Consider the following 17898-nt stretch of genomic DNA (forward strand, 5'->3'; position numbering starts at 1 on the left):
ACACTGCAAGTAAATACCAATACGTCAAGTGTACATGACACGAAGATTAAATTAGGGCTATTACTCAAAACAAATTCAGCCGAGCCTAACACTTCAGTTAGGCCTTACTTAGGCCTATACCATGGCCTATACAGTAGGTGTTTTGGCTAGATCATGTGTCGTATCTATTACGAATCCAAGAGACTCGTGATGAAATATTTGATGTAATATCGTTGACTTTCCTTAACAATTACCCTAGGCCTATGTGTCTATGACTGGCCACAGGCTAGACTGCTGGTAGGAAGCAGAGGTATAGAATAGACCTATGCTATCACGCATCCACTGTCCAGTAGCAGGTAAGTTATAGTGTACACCGCTTCGGTATTGGTGGGAGCTATTTACCAGATCGTCAGGAAAACAAGGCGAGCACTCTGGCTTGTTTAACTGAATGGCTGGATAAATTGTCTCACTTTATTTTAAGTGCAATTGCTATTTGAAAATCGTTGGTCAAATAATCACTAACAAGTAACATTAGTACAACTTTTTGTTTTACCAATGGTCAGGAAAAGGAGCAATCAGGTAATGCATTTTGAAGGGATTTTTGTCAGGAGATGAAGCACGTGACGCCAGTGCTTTTTTACAATCTTTCAGTTTGGGATAATAGACTAGAGTAAACGGCTTGTCACAGAATAGAGAAAGAAAATTGATGAATTCACATGAGATTATCGATTGAACAGTGAATTTTCACTAGCATGATGAAATATTGTATTTCTAGATATTATCTAGATGTGAGCCAGGGAGTTTTAGATGCTGAACTGCAGCCTGTTATGAAGTACTGCACGTGACATCGAACAAGTTCCTTAAATGCACTATGCAGATACTTTTCAATGTTAAACGATATATGTGATCAAATATACTGATCATGATTTCATGATCACTATGCTACATCATAAAGACCTGATTCATCATGCGATTTCACTATCTACTCATTTGATTATATGTGTGATGCAGAGACGTAAACAGTTTTTTTTTATGGCTTGGTGCAGTTAGAAGCTAATTAGCACTTATGTAATTGGGTGAATAAGCAAGAACCATCTCCTTACTTTAACAATGATCGGGGAAAGGTTTCTCATAATATGGTCAGTTAAGGAATACTGACTCCTTAAACATCAATTGGGTAAACATTTGACCTTTAGTTTGTATTCTAATGTACTGGGAGGGAGGAGGGGGGTGGGGGGTGGGGAATAAGGGATCGCGTGCTTCCCAAGAGTTTCATGTTTGTCCTTTCAAGAACCTATTAAATGTGTCATTTAGTTTCTTCGCATGCTTACACTGTGCACATGCTAACTTCATGTATAACTGTATGTAAATTCCATTGGCTGATTTTCATTACTTGCTACTTTTACTTCAAATGCAAAGGAGAAAGCCAGGCTACTGCTTTAATAGCAAGGTAGCTCCACCGGAGAAGTTATGAGAATGTTTGCAAAATGTAAATATTGAAAGGTGCAGGTGGATCATGGAAAATATTTGTGCAAATTCAGGACTTCCTACTTGGTATACATGTACATCCTAATATATGCAGCTAAAGCATTTGTGCATTAGGTCAAAGGTCAAATTCTGTGAGTCAGAGAAGAGTGAAGACCTTTCCTCTTTGTCTCAAGCAAGTACTATAGTTGCAGGGATTATTTATTAAGAATTTTCTCTGGTTCTGCTTTGGACAAGCAGGCCTTACAATTTGGTTGTTCGAACAACAATTTTGGTTGATTGATAAAATGTAGCAAAATGCAAGTGACCAGTATGCCAAATAGGTTTTTGAACAGAACACCAGCTTTGGGGGTGATAGCAGTTTATTATTTTACCTATTTGGGGATAGGCCCTATTCTAGTTCCAGTGCAATTTGAGTTTGATGTAAACAACTAGTTGTCCACTGGACAAGTTCCACAGCAGATGTTGTTTTCTGAACAGAAATTTGGTTGTCTTGGATTACCATTAAAAATTTGCCCTTACAGTCGATTTGTTCTTTTTCTTTTAACAGATTTTCATCGATCTAGTGACAAAGAATGGATATCAAGTTGATATTTTTTGCCTTTGCTATCCATATCATCTTCTTTGCATCCATTTTTGATATTTACTTCACTTCACCGTTGGTCCATGGCATGACTCCACACTCAACAAACTTGGATCCTCCTGCCACAAGGCTCGTTCTCTTTGTGGCAGATGGTTTAAGAGCTGATAAATTATTCGGTCTTGATAAATCTGGAGCTACGAGGGCACCATATTTAAGGTTAGTTGAAAGTTCATCAAATGTAAATTTTGGCTGTTAACTAGGTTTACTATTGAAATCAATAAGCTGGTATTGAAAATGTTATGCATCTGTAGTCACTGGGATGAAAGTGAGGGCGATTTGAGCACCTTGGCGAAGGTGTGGGGTTAGGTAGTTTTTGTATTTGCATATCCTCCACATTTTGTTCACCTGGGATTTCCCAATATGGACCTATACCTGTACACTACTTCAGAAGTTAAATTGATTCTGTGGACAATCATAAAATAAACCACTTGTCAACTTTGGTGTTTGTGTGTAATAATTTGGCATTTCATTCTGAACATTTAAATACAGTATATATACTGTACAGTCTAGAACGTATTATGTTTCATATGGCAACAAATTTGTTTCTCTTTTTGCTTCAGAGGGGAAAGGTGAGAAATGTACTACCAATGCTTCTTGCATTTTTGTTGATTTTTGCATTTTCTTTATTTTTTTTTTAACAGTATGTATTTTTATTCCTTGTAGAAATGTTGTAGAACATTCAGGTTCTTGGGGTGTTTCTCACACACGAGTACCAACAGAGTCACGTCCTGGTCATGTAGCATTAATCGCAGGGTTTTATGAAGATGTCTCAGCTGTTGCTAAAGGTAATCTATGAATATTCATCAGTTAATAAATTCATTATAGATTTCTGCATTGAGATAGGTATGGGGATGTTGGTTAGCGACTTTTGAGGATTCAAAGCGGAAAGGCCATTACTCACATGTGTATAGATATATGCTCAGAACAACTCCTTGGACTTCATACCTGTCCTCGGAATCAGTATTTACAGTATATCATCAATCATGAGGGCCATCTTGTTTTCTTCATTTGGCTGTGAGTGTCTTGGTGCTTAAATTTGATCTTGCTAATTTCCAAGGGCATGCAGCTTCAATAACAAATGTTTGTAACCACCATTTCAAATTATGTAAATTGGGGAAAGGTATTACCCATGCTTCCGCACCCCTGCTCCACCTCCTTACAGGGATTTCCATTTGGTCCACGTGGGGTGTGACACAAGCAGGATGATTGTAGACTCAGCTCTATTAAACACATCCCATTGTTTGTTCAAAAATGTAATCTTAGTGAGACTTGGACAAATAGTGACACCACCCCCACTGCCCAAAGAAATGCTATGGAGAAAGAGCCTTCCATAGAGAATCTTAAAGGAGACATGACCAAAAGCATCTAAGAAACTGTAAGCAGAGAATACTGTGTATCTAATATCAATCTAATCTGTTTCAATATATATGTGACAGTACGAAGGAAGGTTCCAGTAAACTAAGTTACAATTCCATTGAATCGCATAAATTGCACTGCACTTCATTGAATAGCATTGAATTGCAATCATCTTGAATTGCATTGTGCACATTGTGCACATTGCACATGTGCACATGTGCACAATGCACTGCATTGTATAGCAATATGGTGCAGTGCATTACAGTACAGGGTAGATATTGCACGATGTTGAATTGCATTAACACTTTACTTGATTTGCACTGTGTTGCAGTACATTGCATGTATTGTAATGAATTACCATCCCACTACATTAAATTGGGCTGCACTGAATTTCCATTAATTAATTGTAATCCTTTTTGCAGTATTTAATTGACAGTTCTAAGTGCATGGGGGTTGACAATTATGCATGTAACCATCAACTATAAGTCATTACTTCTGTCATCATGTAATGTAGGAGTTATCCTATACATAGGGATCAAAACTCTGTAGTTCAAATAGTTAGAAAATAATCCAAAGTGTGCAGCACTCTGTATCTGCTGTACAGCAACTCCTCCACCAAAGACTCGTCATTCTGATTTGTAAAATTTTAAAATTCATAATTTGCTTTTTACAGGATGGAAAGAAAATCCAGTAGAATTTGATTCAGTTTTCAACGAAAGTCGTTACACATGGGCATGGGGAAGTGAAGACATACTGTCCATGTTTTCTAAAGGTAAGAAGAAAGCATTGCCATTCATCCAAAGTTTGCCAGTTTTCCTTTAATCTAGCATTTCATAATGGTGCCATGCTGGAAAGATGTACGCAAGTGTATGAACGCAGGATCTCAGAAGAATTCTCAATAATTTCACGACAAAGAAACTTTTGAAATTTCAAAACTTTCTACATGTACATGTATGCAAATTGTATGCAAAAAATGTATGCAAAGAATATTTAAATTATAATTTACCAAAGTGTTTACGCTAGAGGTGCCTAGCTAGTTGTATCCATCGTGTAGGCTACTTATGGATGGATGTTAGATAAAGGAAAGATCACCAAAAAAAAGGTTTTTGGACAGTTCAAATGGTCTTTGCGATTTGTTAAGTAAATATGGGACTTTCTTTCGAGGAGTATTGAGCTTTCACCATTTTTTAACTTCAATAGCTGTTTTTTTGGAAGAGTTATTATTGTAATTCACACTAATGAGTGGAGGCTGTCATCGTCATAGTAACATAATTTATCTTTCTATTTTGTTTCTCAATTCTTTGGTGACGTACAAGGCCCTTATTCCTATGCTTGCACAAATTTTCTTTTGTGGCTGTTCCCTATCTTTGTAAAATATTGATCATATCTTTGGGGAATCGAGGGGATAGTGAGAAATATAATTGAAAATTTTTAATAGGTCCCGGGGACCTGCATTTGAGAAAAAGACAAACAATGTTAGAACAATTTGGTATTGTCTGTTATGTCAAATTGCATCAGAAATTTTTTTTGAAATTTATTCCAATTAATGTGGATGTATAGTTATTGTTCAAGAAATTCTGACATCACTGATGACCAACATTATTATACTACATCAAACTTTGTCTTTTCATATTACCAAATAATTCGTTTAAGATTTTATTTTCATATATATATACTCCTACTCATGGGAATGTTAATAAGTCCCACTTGCGTGCGCCAAAAAGACAAACAAGAACAATGTGGTATTGTCTGTGATGTCAGATTGCATCAGAAATTGGTTTGCAATTTTTTTTACAAATTGGTCTGTTTACTCCTACCTCCGAGTTAACAAGGAAGTATTTTTTTGTCTGGTATATATTATAAATAACACATTTGTCAGGCAAGAATTCCCAAACTGATACAAAACCACAAAGATGCAGCTTAAAGCCCTATAAATATTGGATGCTAAACAGAAATCTCCACGTCATGATAAATGGAAAATAAAAACCTTAAAGTTGTACTCTGTGGCTCTACTATCAAATCCCTACGAAACATTTCACAGATTACTTTAATAACTATTCCATTGTTGTGTAGAATGTGTGCTATATAGCACTGTGGCAGAATATGACCAAAGTGGAAAGGTGGGGGTGGGGGAGTGTTGGCCCCCACCCCCGCCCCCCTCCCAATGTTAATGTTTAACTTGGAGGGCACAGTACCATCTTAATCGCTCCCAAAATGGTATTTGGCAATAGGTTTGCTTTCAACACCAGAGTAATTTCATGATTTCAGGAGATATGGAATTCCTTTTTATTCTTCTTGAAAGACACAATGAAACATGTTTACTAGAAAACCATTACTGTATGACAAGTTGCCATTGATATTGTACAGTAAAGTATTGCTCAACTTCTGTGTTGTATTGTTAGGAATTTAGTATTCTGTAGTGTGATGATTTTAGTGTTCTTGGAAGGCTCTTTGAAAAACTATGACTTTAAAAAAAAAAAAACATGATTTATTAGGTATTCTTCTACAATCTCTCGGTCTATGATTTTCTGTTCAGGAACCACAGGAGATCACATGTTTACTCATACGTACGCAGTAGAAACGGATGATTTTGCAGGAGCAGATGCATCCAAACCTGACACCTGGGTCTTTGAACGAGTAAAGGTGTGTACCGGGACTGTTTGAATGTATCTCTCTTATACTTCTGTCTAAGACACACAGACACACATATATGCACAAAGGCATGCAGACATGTAGACACACACATAGAAAGGATAATGGTAATAATCCAGTTAATGAATGAAATTATAAGTCATTTTCAACAACTGTAGAGCATAATTGATGAAGTTCATGACCTCAAGGTTTTACAAAGGTCATTGTCAACGGGGGGCGTTGTGGTCAAGTGGTTAAGGCAGTGGACTTGTGATCTAATGATTACAGGTTCGAGCCCTGGCCAGATCATTGCGTTGTGTCCTTGGGCAAGGCACTTTATCTCCATTGCCTCTCTTCACCCAGGTGTATACTGTACATGGGTGACTTGCGAGGTAACTTGTAAATATAGTTACATGCACCGGTTTGTGTTGGCACCCTGTGGGAATTCCCCCAGGGGACAAGCTGACATGATGCACTATAAAGTGCCCCGAGATTGACTGTTAGAATTGTGTTCACCCAACAGTAATTTTAAGTTTCTTGCTATCCTTCATTTATCAGTATAACTTGCCAGAATTTTTCAAGTATATCTTGCTCAAGTGTCATGAAAGCCAATGTTTTGCTTATATTCAAATTGAAGTAACACTAAATCTGTCTTTTGTCTTGTAAGGGTGTATTAAAAATGGATTCTAAAATCATGGTATTTTGTAGGGAATAAATTTGAAGCTCTGGTCAAGCCTGACCATTAATGTTTATCTAGACTTTGAAAGTTTGTGATGTAGTCTCACTATAGGTGCATATAGCGGAATATCATATCATATTATTATTATTTACTTTACCAGATTGATATAGCGCTCTTTTCATGCTTAAGCATGTTCAAGAGGGCTTTACAATGACAACAAAATGAAAAAACCCTTAAAATATGAATATGAACATCAAATGGATGCAGCTTAAATATTAATATAAAAAATATATATATATCCTTTGACATCATACCACCCACCTTCAATATTTAACATGTCGTTGAAAGATGTAGAATATAGTGCTCTTCAAAAACTTGGTTTAAATTTTCTTAAAAGGAGTTCTTTGGAAACATCACAGACGATGACATTCTGAGCGATAAACTACACGAAGAGAATATTGTATTTTTTCTCTATCTATTGGGATTGGATACTAACGGTCATGCCCACAAGCCATTCTCCTCGGAATACCGGGACAATATCAGGCTCGTCGACGCTGGAGTTGAGAAGATGGTGGAACTCTTTGAAGAGTTTTATGATCATGACGGGAAGACGTCGTACCTGCTCACTGCAGACCATGGCATGACAGATTGGGGTACGTATGAAATAAGAGAGAAGAGTTTGATAAATCTTTCAGATTGTAAGGAGTCCCTTCACCCCAAATGAGAGTACAGTATATGATCTGGTTATGTTGCTGGGATAATAAGTGAATAGGATCGTCGCTATTGGGCTGAAAATGGCAGAAAAATTCACAAGTAGTTTTATATTCCTGGAGGATTGTGACATCGGAAGTTATTCCTGGACATTTAAGAGACGTTGAATTAATAGAGCACTGGTAAATGTACCATTGATCAGCTTCAAAGGTGGAATTTAATGGCATGCTGAAAGTTTCACCATTATTTAACATACCAAAATACCATAGTGGGCGGTCTATGACAAAGGTGAGGTTGATTTTCCAGCTCCCAAACCTCTGACTCGATAGTAATTGATGACTTCTGGTGCCATTCATGGAAGGACAGTGCATGATGGGAAGTGTTAGAGAGAAGGACACAGAAAGAGGGATGAATTTTGGGCAACCAGGTCCCTGTGTTCCAGATTAAAGTGCATTAATTGTGGTACACAGTTTCAATATCAACAAAAGTCATCTTCGCAAGTATGTATCTCGATATTTATGTTTTATTAACATCTTAGGGACTCACGGTGCAGGTCATCTGGATGAGACTATGACGCCCATTGTAGCCTGGGGATCTGGAATTCAGAAACCCTCAACCCCAGGAGAAAATCTGTATGAAGACAACTTCTCAAAAGGTAAGGGAAGCAGTCTGTGGTAGAAAGATAAACTAAGCTTTGTTGTTAATCTGATACATGGGGGGGGGGGGGCAAAGCGCTATCTGTTGGCAGTATTTGGCCCTCTCACAAATTTCCTGTGGTCAACAAGGGTTTTCAAAACCCTTACAAATACAGCTCACGTAACCTAGAATTGTGGGTGCAGTCATAAATAAACTGAAACAATGAACTTCCTGAATGGCCAAAAGGAACAACTTGAAACTTTAGGATCTAGTGTATGTTTGATGTGATATATCAATGTAACAGATGGGTAATGTGATGGTCCAACATTCTGATCGTTTAGTTGCCGTATTATGTAATACTTCCAGTTTTGTCATGGGCATTGATTGAGGTGTTTGGGCCTGCAGATTGGATACAATATTTCATGATGACCAGCAAGATCAATATTGTACTACTGATTCAAAAGAGCTCAATGAACTGGAATATCAGGTATTATGGTACTTTTAAAGCAGCATTTTGCGTTGGGTCGCTTTTTTCCACCTTTTTAACATGTGCATCGATTTTTTTAGATGTATCAATCATAAAACAGCAAACTAAGATACCATCCAAGTTTCACCCTGCCAAGAGCGTTAATTAGCGAGTAATTAATGATTTATGTCGATAACTAGTAAAGGTGTCCTCGACAAAGTTTTCATATCTCCAAATCCACTAGTTTGAATTCCACCAATCAGTGAATAGTATGTTTATTCATGAGTATTTTGCGTTTGGTAGCTGTTTTCTACTTTTTTGACATGTCCATCGAGTTTTTTACATACATCAAATCACAAAACAGCAAATTAAGATATTAGCCAAGTTTTTCCCTGCCAAAAATGTTTATTGGCGAGTATTCTACATACAAAATTTATCGCATTCAGTTCCCAAACCCACTAGTTTGAATTCAACCAATCAGAGATGCAGGTTTAGTTATGAGCTGTTGCTAAAAATAGATTCAAGACTTTGCGTTGGTATACAACCAGGGAGTTGTTATGCAACTCCCTGTTACAACTGCCATATAGACTGTACACAAATCAAGCGTGGTGTTATATTACGTATCTGTCAATGACATTTGTAGGGTTTAAATATTCATATTATGGGCGAGGTTTATTGGGTTCCCAACGGAAAATATCTTGGAGAACAACAAAGTTGAAAGTTGCAATTTTTTCGACTTTTATGCCACCATTTGAAGTAAAATATAAATAGATAAGCTAGTTATGTATGTCGTTATGGCATAGTGGAGTCAGTTAGGTTGAGAAAAATCATAGAAAAGGACGCAAAATGCTGCATTAAGGAAGATTTTTTTTTGGGTGCCAAATCCTCACCTGATCACAAGATTTTTAACCATATGTTTAACTGCATATAATTAAATGTATAATAGAGCTGATAGTCATAATCGATTAACCACCAGTAGTTGCGATTACACTTTGGAAGTTTGATTAATCGTGCTCACAACCTAAGTTGCGATTACTCGACTACAAGCTAGCACTACACATAATTTGCCTTTGAAAAATAGCCTAACCTTTCAAAAACTACACTAAAGCAGTTTGTCAGCAAATATCGTATATTTACGTATACAGACTCTCACAGTGCTACACTAACACTGTGCTGTGTTAGAAATCAGCAGGCACCTGCTCCTGTTAGATTCATGCTTTTGCTTTTCAGTAATACGCTTGTTCTGCAATATGCAACATTCAGTCCTAGCAATGTATGTTTTTAACTTTTTCTGCAATGTAAAAATGACAGTGGTGACGTCATAATTGTAACCGAGTAATCCCGAGAAGAGCTGTAGGCGATTAATCGACTACAAAAGAAAGAGTCGACTATCAGCACTAATGTATAATTATATGTATAATTATATGTATAACTGTACATAATACTTCGTAACTATGCAATACTATTTCCAGTGTGTACTGTTGCCAGAGCCACAGACTGGAATTTCTAGCCTACAGTATTAATAATGTGTCACTGTGTTGTACAGTACCACTCAACAACAGATTCATTTCCAGTGTTCAGACAAACCTCTAGATCTGCAGCATCATACATTACTGAGCACTACATATTAATTAATATTCATCTGGCTCAGCGTGGTGCAGCTAATTTTAGTATTAATTAACAATGGATTAACTTCGGCTTTGATTCATTTGTAAAGCAATGACATTTCAGTAATTTATAACAACCTGAAGTACATGCTTGTAAGTCTGGCCTTGACTAAAGATTAACTCCCAAGAGGGTTCTGCCAATTAGCGACTAACCGGTGGAATTATCTTCATTAACTTTGAAGCAGTTAAGGTGAAATTGGTTCGTTACGGTTTCCTTTGTATCCTCAGATACTATCTTAAACATCGAGGACACCTTTCCCCTCTGGTATTAATTGAGGCACTAAGTGAGAAGATTTAATCTTTGTAATTCATGTTTCATAAAATGAACAATCTACAAAATCTTTAACACCAGGTTTTAATATCAATGGATTTTTGTTTCATATTTCGCAAATGGGAGTGACTTTTGTCGTATTCATTTACACAATTTCCACACTTGTGAATGACCCTAGAAAAAAATCCATTAAAAGTAGTGCAGAGATTAACTTTGAAGGGGTGGGCTTTAAATTGAACCAAGTAGGAATAGGAGCAGAGTTGGATGCATTCCAAAGCTTTACTGGCGAAAGAAGCAGCCTTACCTTGAATGTTTATTTCCCACTACAACAGTATATGAACATTATTTTGGATCACACATTATAATGATATTTTAGTTATGCTCATTTTTTTCTGTTCTCTAAAGACCTTCAGAAACATTGTGGTCACTCTGTTGCTAAGCAATCTCTGGACTTAAACACCTGTGATCATATGTGTCCACAGGACTGTGGACACCTACTGCTCAGAAAACACTCATAAAGCAATGGTCTGTGGGAATTCTGCATTTTGCCAGAATCTTTCAAACCATAAATTGTATGTTTCAAACATTTTCACGTGTGCCTAAAACATGTGAAGATGTGTGGAAACCTGTGGATTTTGAAATGAGTGACAAAAATGGGTGTATTAAAAAAGTATTAGAAAAGTGGCAAACCATGGACAATCCAACCCCACGAATGACAAGACAAATAGATAACATTTTCTAATTTTTAAAATGTCACTGGATTTCTTGCCAAAGTTTGTTACACAAGCCTGAGTTCTGTGGTTGTCGCATTTGTCCCAGGAAAAAAAAAATCTGTAGATTGAAAGTGGCAAATCTGTGTCACTGTCTGTCAAAATCACACATTTCCACATCACACTTTGCATATTGTTAGGGACCAATGTAATTTAATCAAGATCTCAAAGATTTCTATTGAGAAGAATTATATATAAGTTACTAAACTGTGACACAGAATAGGAGTCTGTTACTGTTTAGAGTCCTTGCGTGTTATATTTCGTAATTCAAAATCCAAAATTTGTACAATTTTATCAACATGATTTGTTGGGGTATGAGAATGTATAGACATTTAGTTTCTTTGCCCCCCAAAAATAAGAGGAAAATGTCAGTAATAATGCAGCAGATTATTGCCATGGTATTGATAAGTTGGGTTCACTCCTGAACCCTGCTTTCAGCTCTGAAGTGATTTTTTTCATATTAAGACAATATTGACTGACTTATACCCTTTTGCTCTTTAAGTGATGATTGAGGTTTTGTCATCCTAACATTCATTCCTTGTTTTTATCCACGCTTTGCAATTTAAGGGCCAAACAGACTTTAAATCAAGGTCTTAAAGATTTCCTGTCCTTGGAAATAATATTGAATTATTTTAAAGTATTTAGCCATTTTTTATAGAAAATTACCAGCGTGAATAAGACTTTTTTTTTTTTTTTCGTCAAACCAAGAGAAATCAGCTCATTAGTTGAACTGTCCCGGTTCTGGTTTAATCTCACTTTTCTTAAGTTCCCTGGAAATTTATTTTAATCTTACTCTGACACAATATTTGTTTTTTGCATATGTTATTTTAAATTTCACTTCTGTCCAACGAGACCCACTCTCAAATCATTTATACTATTGATTGCTAAAAGGTTGATGTATTCGGTGACATTCTTCTTTGTCGTGCCATAATTCGTTAGTTAATTATGATTCCATAAATTTACATTTTGGTTGATATATCTGTTCTGTGGGAGTTTTGTTTCACATTGCAAAGAGAGAACTCGTGTATAAACTTACTGCTTTTGTGTAAGGAATTAAATAAAGAAATGCCTTGTATTCAATCATTTATTCATTCTTTATTCCAGTATAAATTAATGGAAAATTTATTAATAGGATAGAAATATTATAAAAATTGAAAACATCAACAATGGTTAAGACATATAAAAGTTTGAGAGATAAGCAAATAATAAACCGTCAAACATTGTTACAAAAGTTATCGAAAATTACAATTAAAGGATCAAAAAGCAGTTCTGTACTTAACGGGCTGCCCTGTAAATAAAAGAGTTCTTAAAGAGTAATATTCTAAAACATGAAGTCATATTTGGGTTCTTTTTATTATAATTTGTGTTTTTGCACCTAGAATATAGAGGATGTCCCTTAGTTATAGCATGAATATTTTCTGGTATTCCTGAAAAATTCATTCCCAGCAGTTTCATTGACATTACTATACACAAGATTCTCATGATCAAGCCTGAAAATTATCAAACAAATTTTCAGGAAACAAGAACTGGTACAAAATGATATCAAACTGGAACCCCACATACTAGGGTGGGGCATGATAGGCCCAGAAAACACATTTTCTGTTACCTCACTGGGAAAGTATGGGATACTTGAAAATGTCGAAACGAAATAATACACTTTTGCTAACATCATCAAGATATGCTTTGCAAAAGTTAACTGATTGTCAATGCAGACTCCTAAATACATAGTGTAAGAGGTACTGTAAGTTCAACACACAAGCCCTGACTTATAAGTCCTCCGTACTTTAAACTTTCATTGAACCTTTGTGCTTCATATTTGTTTTCAAACCAAATTCCTTTGGATTTCTTTGGATTCAAAAGGAGTTTTTTCTGCTCGCACAAAGTAACAATTCTAGAAATACAATAATATGTCTGGATCTCTCCTATGAGTGTTTTACAATAATAATAATGCAAGGAACGGCAGTATCGTCTGCATAGTTTAATAACATTGCAATTTAACCAGAGCGTATCTCATAAGTGTAAATTGGTGAACAGTAGAGCAGATAGAAAACCCCCTCGAGGAATGCCAACTTTAATATCCGATTTAGAGAGGAAAACCCCTTTCTGTAATTTCACTTGCCTACAGTAGCTAGACCAGAAATGTAGGAAGTTTGCAATCAAATTACTGTACATAGGTCTTGGATTAACTAAGCGATTAGGCAAGACCATGTATCAAAAAAGCGCTTGTAAAATCTAAGAATAGGATTTTTTTGGCAAAGTTGTGTCCTTATGATTAAGCCCTGAAAACTATGTCATGTGCAAGAGTCAGTATGGCTTCAGTTCATGGAACATCATTTTTGAAGGCAGATTGGTTGTTGTTGTCATGTTGGATGATAAACTGCATTTATATATGACAGTATAGAGTTTTCTGCATGTAAATTAAACCCAATACTTGACATATCTATTTGTCTATAGTCATTGACTGAAGTGGTATTACCTGTTTTGGAGCATGGGTGATGTTTTAGTATGTTTCCAAGTAGATGGAATCAGACTTTGATTTATATTTCTTCTTTGAAAATGCACTTAACAGTTCCTCGGAACAATATTTGAAAAGTCACCATGAGTGCAGGCGCGTAGCCAAGGGGGGGGGGGGCCAAGGGGGCAGCCGCCCCCCTTGAGCAAATTTTTTTTGTTTTTTTTGTATGTTTTTATGATATCGCTAGTAATATCAAATGAGAAAATGCTAAGATGCAACTTACAAGGCCTGGGAAGTGCCATTTCCAGCAATCTGGGAGGCATTTTCAGCCAAAATTTTTTTGTACGCTTCGCGCCGACTCATGGTGGCGCTACGCTTAGATAGTTTGCAATGCGGTATCTACGGCTCTGACAGTTTGCCATACAGTTACGCCCCTCCCTTGGCAAATTCCTCGGTACGCGCCTGCATGAGTGTTGTTAAAACCTGAGCCAATACCAATGTTAATAGAATTAAAATAGTTCTGAAATTCATTCCCTTCTAACACTACAGGTATATCAGTATTTCTCTCTGGTTGGATCAAATTTACATCCTTAATAACAGCACTAGTCTGTTTAAAACATCCAAAATGTTCATTTAATACAATTCCAAGTTCACTACATACTGTATATGTTGTTTTGACCATCACCCTGGATTTGCTTATGGATTTTAGTAGACTCCATCGAGAATTTGAATTTGATGTAACCGTTCCCATAATAAATATAGTACTTATTGCCAAGTGTTAATGGAGAATTTGTCTCACTTTTATTGAATTAAAATGATTTTGATAGGGAGCAAGTGAACATAATTAATTGCAATGAGCCCTGTGAGTCTGTTAAAAGGGCATGATTTGCTAAGCGACCTGTGCGAGAGGCAGCCTGTAGTAAGATAATTACAGGATTCTTGAGCTACAAGTAATACACTGAAGTAGTTAATGGCATCACATTACATCTGCCAGTAAGTATTTGTGATCATGGACATGTGTTATATCATATCCTTGCAAAACACCTGTGTCACTGTTAAAACTTGAAATCTCTGACAATTAAGCCAATGCAATATACTGTATGAATTGGTCCTAGGAAAATAACAAAGGGTCTTATTTTGACAAAATTTTAATATAAATATGCAGAAATCCAGTGAAAATATTTCAATGCTAAATAGCTCTCTCTATTTCGTTCCCTGTTTCTTACAGATTGGTCTCTGTCTCACTTGAGGCGACAGGACATAAATCAGGCAGACATTGCTCCATTGATGGCATCTCTGATTGGTTCACCTTTACCTTTGAACTCTGTTGGGGTGCTTCCCATTGGCTACTTGGATAGCAGCCTCAAATTTAAAGCAGAATCTATTTTTACAAACACCAAACAGATTCTGGCTCAGTATGAGGTAGGCATATTAGGTTTCATCAAACTTTTATAATAATAATAATAATAATAATAATAATATTAAATTGCTGTTATATTAAAGTGCTGTTATCATGAAATAAAACATGCTCAAGAGCACTGTACAAAAGAACCAATACCTGGAACATAAAATTACCAAACTTAAGAAACCTAAAAGTAATTACAACAGCAATAAGATAATTATAGTGAATTACTTTTTCTCCCTGAATTTATATCACTTGCTCATCCTTTTGTGAATTTGGTGTGCTAGTGTGTATAGGAAAGGTGGCTTACAAATGTTCCGGAGAGATTTTAACTTTTGAGAAGTTCCCATGAATTGGAAGTTTCAGTGAAATGTGAAACTGAGGTTGGGCACACTTCTCATAAGTAGTTAAGGTGATAATTATAAGGTAAAAAATGACTGTGAAGTGGCACACTTCATGTGACATTGTAACTCTACTAATACATGAGTAAATGTGGTGGAAAAGATTTGGATGGTTAGTTTTATGATAGTAGTTAAGCTCACTCATGTAAGCACTAAACTAGTGCAGGTCTATCAAATGCTTGTGTGTTATGTTTGCAATTATTCAGTTAATATTGCGAAAGGAAAAGAAAAAAAAAAATTACCGTATACAACAGTGTTGTAGGACTATAGAGTCTGTGTGTCTTGAGATCTGACTCAAGGCCTGTTTTGAATGACATTAAAAAAGAAACCCCCCCAAAAAATTCTTCTTGAGGATATATTTAAACTCTTTTGAAGAAACTATTCCAAGTAGATTTTGATTTGATGTCGAAAATATGTTACTAATGGAAATTATCAGCTTGAAGCTAGCCCCTGGATGTGAATGATTTGATAATCAACTATAAACCGTTTAATTATCTCCAAATTCAGGTAAAGGAAAGGCACATGAAAGACACGACTTTGGCGATATTTTTCCGTCATTACGAACCACTTAGTGAATCAGGAAAAGCTCAGAGCATTTCAAGTATCAGACAGTTGATACAAGATGGTGCTTATGAGAACGCAGTAAGTATGAAATATAATAAAGTATAATTGGTACGGTTCAGAGTTTAAAGGACTTTTTGGTGACAAAGAATTTGAAACTTATATTGAAGAAAATTATACTATTCCTCAATGCTAGTCAAACACCACACCTTTGACTGGCTTAAACCCTTCAACTACTCCAGGAAGTTGGATCACGGTAGCAAAATGGAGCATCTTGATTAAAGTCCCACAGAGACAGTGACTCCAGCCCAGCAACTGCAACCTCCTCTAAATCTTTGGGTATATCTCCCAAGACACCTGCAGGCCAATGAGCTCCTCGACTTCACACTCTTGTTTTTTATTTTAAAATTTGTGGACAGTCCAAGAAGTATGACTTGAAGACAAACTAGCTCTCTCTCTCTTTCTTTGAGTTCTTTTTAGAGACTAAACAATCTAATTTACTTCTTTAATCTCAAACTCTCCCTCCATCTGATCTTTGCATGGGGATTTTCCATTCACGACCTACGTAAACAATAGGAGGTTCAAGTATGAATAGGATTTCAGGATTTTAAGTTTGTTTACTTCCTGCAGAGCTGCACCTGTTTGGCAGTTTGCCAATCGCTCTGACACTTAGTTGCTGTAATGAGTTCTAATACATTACCTGGGCTAAACTAATGTGACATCTTCATGTTGATTTATCCTTCCTTGAACCCGATACATTGAAATGTTTGAGTAGTCGTCATGGTTTTCTGTACTTGAATCTTTTTGGTAGAAATATTTTTCTCCCTTTGGTTAAATTATTGACAAATTATAAAGAAACACAAAGAACAAAAATGTTTCAGCTAAATTACCATCATAACACCATCCATTCTGCTGTTTCCAAATGCATTTACAAAATATCACAAAATTTGAAGAAAAAATGCTATCGTGGCGATACAAAAATACTATGATAAGGTGGTTTTTACCTTAAGATTCTGAAACTTTCCAGCATCTTTGGAAAGCAATCAACTTCAACCACCAGAATATCTTTTCAAATATTTGAAGTTATTGTCAAATCTCGTCATTTATTGCAAAAAGAGAGGTTGATTGAATTGGACGATGTTTACACTCCACATGTTGCAGTATGATTAGCATTTGCAAATAGCATGTTACAGTGAATCCTCTAAATAACAAACTTCTAGCATGCCAAGAAAGCTGGTCTTTGTTTAACAGGTTCAACCTGTGGCAAAGTTTGTATTATATTATGTTAGTTTTGAAATATAGATATTAAAGTTGAAAAAAATAGATGTTGCAGACTTGTGATAGTTAAAACTTAAACAAAGTAAACACGACCTTTCCATTTGACAGAGTATATTAGAAGCTTCTGTGACAGTGAGCAAAAAAAAATAGGCAGTGGGGAAAGGGGGAAAATGATCTAAGTTTGCTTTAGTCTTTATCGTTATTATCAATAAATATTATTACTTTTTATGTTTCTATCCGAAGAAGTGATGTAAGATCTCTATTCTAACTGAAAATTTGTTGCAAAACGTTAAACTATAACCTTTTTTAATCCTAATTCACTTTTCATTGTAAAGGTAACTTTTTTATCGGAGTATAAATCATTACAGGGGTTTCTAATTACTGCTGCAATCCTTTTCCATCACTCGTACTACAACGTAAAGAGACCGTTAAATATATAAAAGGGAATTTTTTCTTGCATATATTACCATGATCTCTGTTGGCTTATACTGATGATGGTGGTTGGGT

At 35.9% G+C, this 17898-nt stretch overlaps 1 protein-coding gene across 3 annotated transcripts in view; it reads left to right on the forward strand.

The window, feature by feature from the left end:
• The window catches only part of LOC139965327 (GPI ethanolamine phosphate transferase 1-like), a 32252-nt gene that overhangs the window by 158 nt on the left and 14196 nt on the right, over positions 1 to 17898 (forward strand). For 2 of the 3 annotated variants that reach the window (XM_071967569.1, XM_071967571.1), the window contains exons 2-9: positions 2015 to 2263; positions 2771 to 2892; positions 4137 to 4235; positions 6000 to 6106; positions 7171 to 7426; positions 8023 to 8139; positions 14978 to 15171; positions 16060 to 16194. In XM_071967569.1, coding sequence (XP_071823670.1) covers positions 2040 to 2263; positions 2771 to 2892; positions 4137 to 4235; positions 6000 to 6106; positions 7171 to 7426; positions 8023 to 8139; positions 14978 to 15171; positions 16060 to 16194 — 1254 coding nt within the window. In that variant the 5' untranslated portion in view covers positions 2015 to 2039. Of the gene's footprint in view, positions 1 to 41; positions 336 to 2014; positions 2264 to 2770; positions 2893 to 4136; positions 4236 to 5999; positions 6107 to 7170; positions 7427 to 8022; positions 8140 to 14977; positions 15172 to 16059; positions 16195 to 17898 lie in introns of those variants that run through there. The other variant, XM_071967570.1, reaches the window with a different exon arrangement.

Source organism: Apostichopus japonicus, chromosome 3 (genome assembly GCF_037975245.1).
Source record: "Apostichopus japonicus isolate 1M-3 chromosome 3, ASM3797524v1, whole genome shotgun sequence".
Taxonomy (NCBI): domain Eukaryota; kingdom Metazoa; phylum Echinodermata; class Holothuroidea; order Aspidochirotida; family Stichopodidae; genus Apostichopus; species Apostichopus japonicus.